General features: G+C 37.5%; 1 protein-coding gene across 1 annotated transcript; it reads left to right on the forward strand.

The window, feature by feature from the left end:
• The first annotated feature begins 554 nt into the window (after positions 1-554).
• Positions 555-1,145, forward strand: LOC18052697 (NDR1/HIN1-like protein 10). The gene has a single exon (XM_024190416.1). The coding sequence runs from the start codon at positions 555-557 to the stop codon at positions 1,143-1,145; it is 591 nt and encodes a 196-aa protein (XP_024046184.1).
• The last annotated feature ends 445 nt before the right edge of the window (positions 1,146-1,590 follow it).

Genomic DNA, 1,590 nt, shown 5'->3' on the forward strand with positions numbered 1-1,590 from the left:
ATAGCCACTGTAGGAGATTATCGGCAAGACAGGAATAATGCACAAAAACCAAAGAAAGAACGATACTAGTGAGCATGCATGCGGGTGAAGTACAATTAGAAATAGTCAATCACATTGTTGCATCTGTTTCTTACAACCAAACAAGACAATATAAAAATAGTAATATGCAAGTGTGCTATATGAGGTCAATTTCTTACTTATACCTTACTGAAATAGTAAGTTAAACTAAAGTCAATTTTGAATGTAGCATATTTCTTGGTAAACTTTGGCGGAACAACCGTAATTGATGATCGATCAGTTCCTTCATATAATTTTGTAATAGAGGAAGTGAGTGCACTATGCATGATATGGGCTTCATAATCTAAACAACGTGAAATTTGGGACACACACACACAGTAAAGTAGCCAATAAGGTAACACGACTTTATTCTTTTCTTTCAACAAGCAAAAGTCCTAAATTCCCCTTATTTTTTCTGCCACGTATCTTTCTCACGCTACATAAATATAAACACTCCTGTTTAACTCACCATTTATCCTAATTTTCCTCCAGTCGCCATGAGAATGAACGAAACCGCACCAGCTAGGCTAATGTGTGCCATTTTCTTGACTCCAATTATCGCTTTGGGCCTAATTTTTCTCATTTTGTGGCTTGGGTTGCGCCCACATGCCCCCAAATTCCACATCCACGAGTTTTCAGTTCCGGGTTTGAGTTTGGGTCAACCCAATGGGTTCCAGAATGCCAGTGTTTCTTTCAACGTTACAGCTCGGAACCCGAACCGGCGAGTCCGGATCCTCTACGAGTCCTTAGACGGGTCGGTTTACTACAGTGACTATCAAGTCGGGTCAGTACCCCTTCTAAATTCCTTCAAACAAGACCCGAAGAACACAACTACATTGCGATATGAACTGAGTGGGGCCATGATGATGTCAACGGTGAGTAACCAAAGTTGGGCTGAGTTTACAAATGATCGCGCGCGAGGAACGGTGATTTTTCGCTTGCAGTTCAAATCAGTTATCCAGTACAAAAAGTCCATGTGGGATTTAAGGCACCATCGGATGCATGCCAATTGTGATGTTGGTGTAGGATCGGACGGATTGATCTTGCCAAATTTTAGAGGTAAAAAATGTCATACCAGTTTAAGCTGATTTAATTTTATATAAAACTCGGTTGTTTGAAAGGTGTATTGTAATATATTTTATTGTTTTCTATTTTCTGTGGATTTTTAATAGTTGTTATATGAATGAGTGTGTGGATTGATTCGATAATGGATGTGATTCTAATAAGTTTTCTGATTCAAAATTAAGACAACTGTCTGTTCTGGTGGTTTGGGCATCTCCTATCAATCGTTGGGTTTAATATGTAGGCCCAAATAGTTACATGGACCTCAGTATGGCTCATTTACTTGAGGCCCATTATAAAGCAAGAAAATTCTTTATGTATGTTGGCGTATTCTTTACGTACACAAAGTTTAAGATTTTGACTTAAAACATTTTACACAAATGTTAAGCCATTGATTTGATACAATTTAATGGTAAATATTAAATAGCATTTAGTGGTATAAATTTATCAACCATTGGATTGTGTAAAATT

The sequence above is a fragment of the Citrus clementina genome, unplaced genomic scaffold, assembly GCF_000493195.1.
Source record: "Citrus clementina cultivar Clemenules unplaced genomic scaffold, Citrus_clementina_v1.0 scaffold_2, whole genome shotgun sequence".
NCBI lineage: Eukaryota > Viridiplantae > Streptophyta > Magnoliopsida > Sapindales > Rutaceae > Citrus > Citrus x clementina.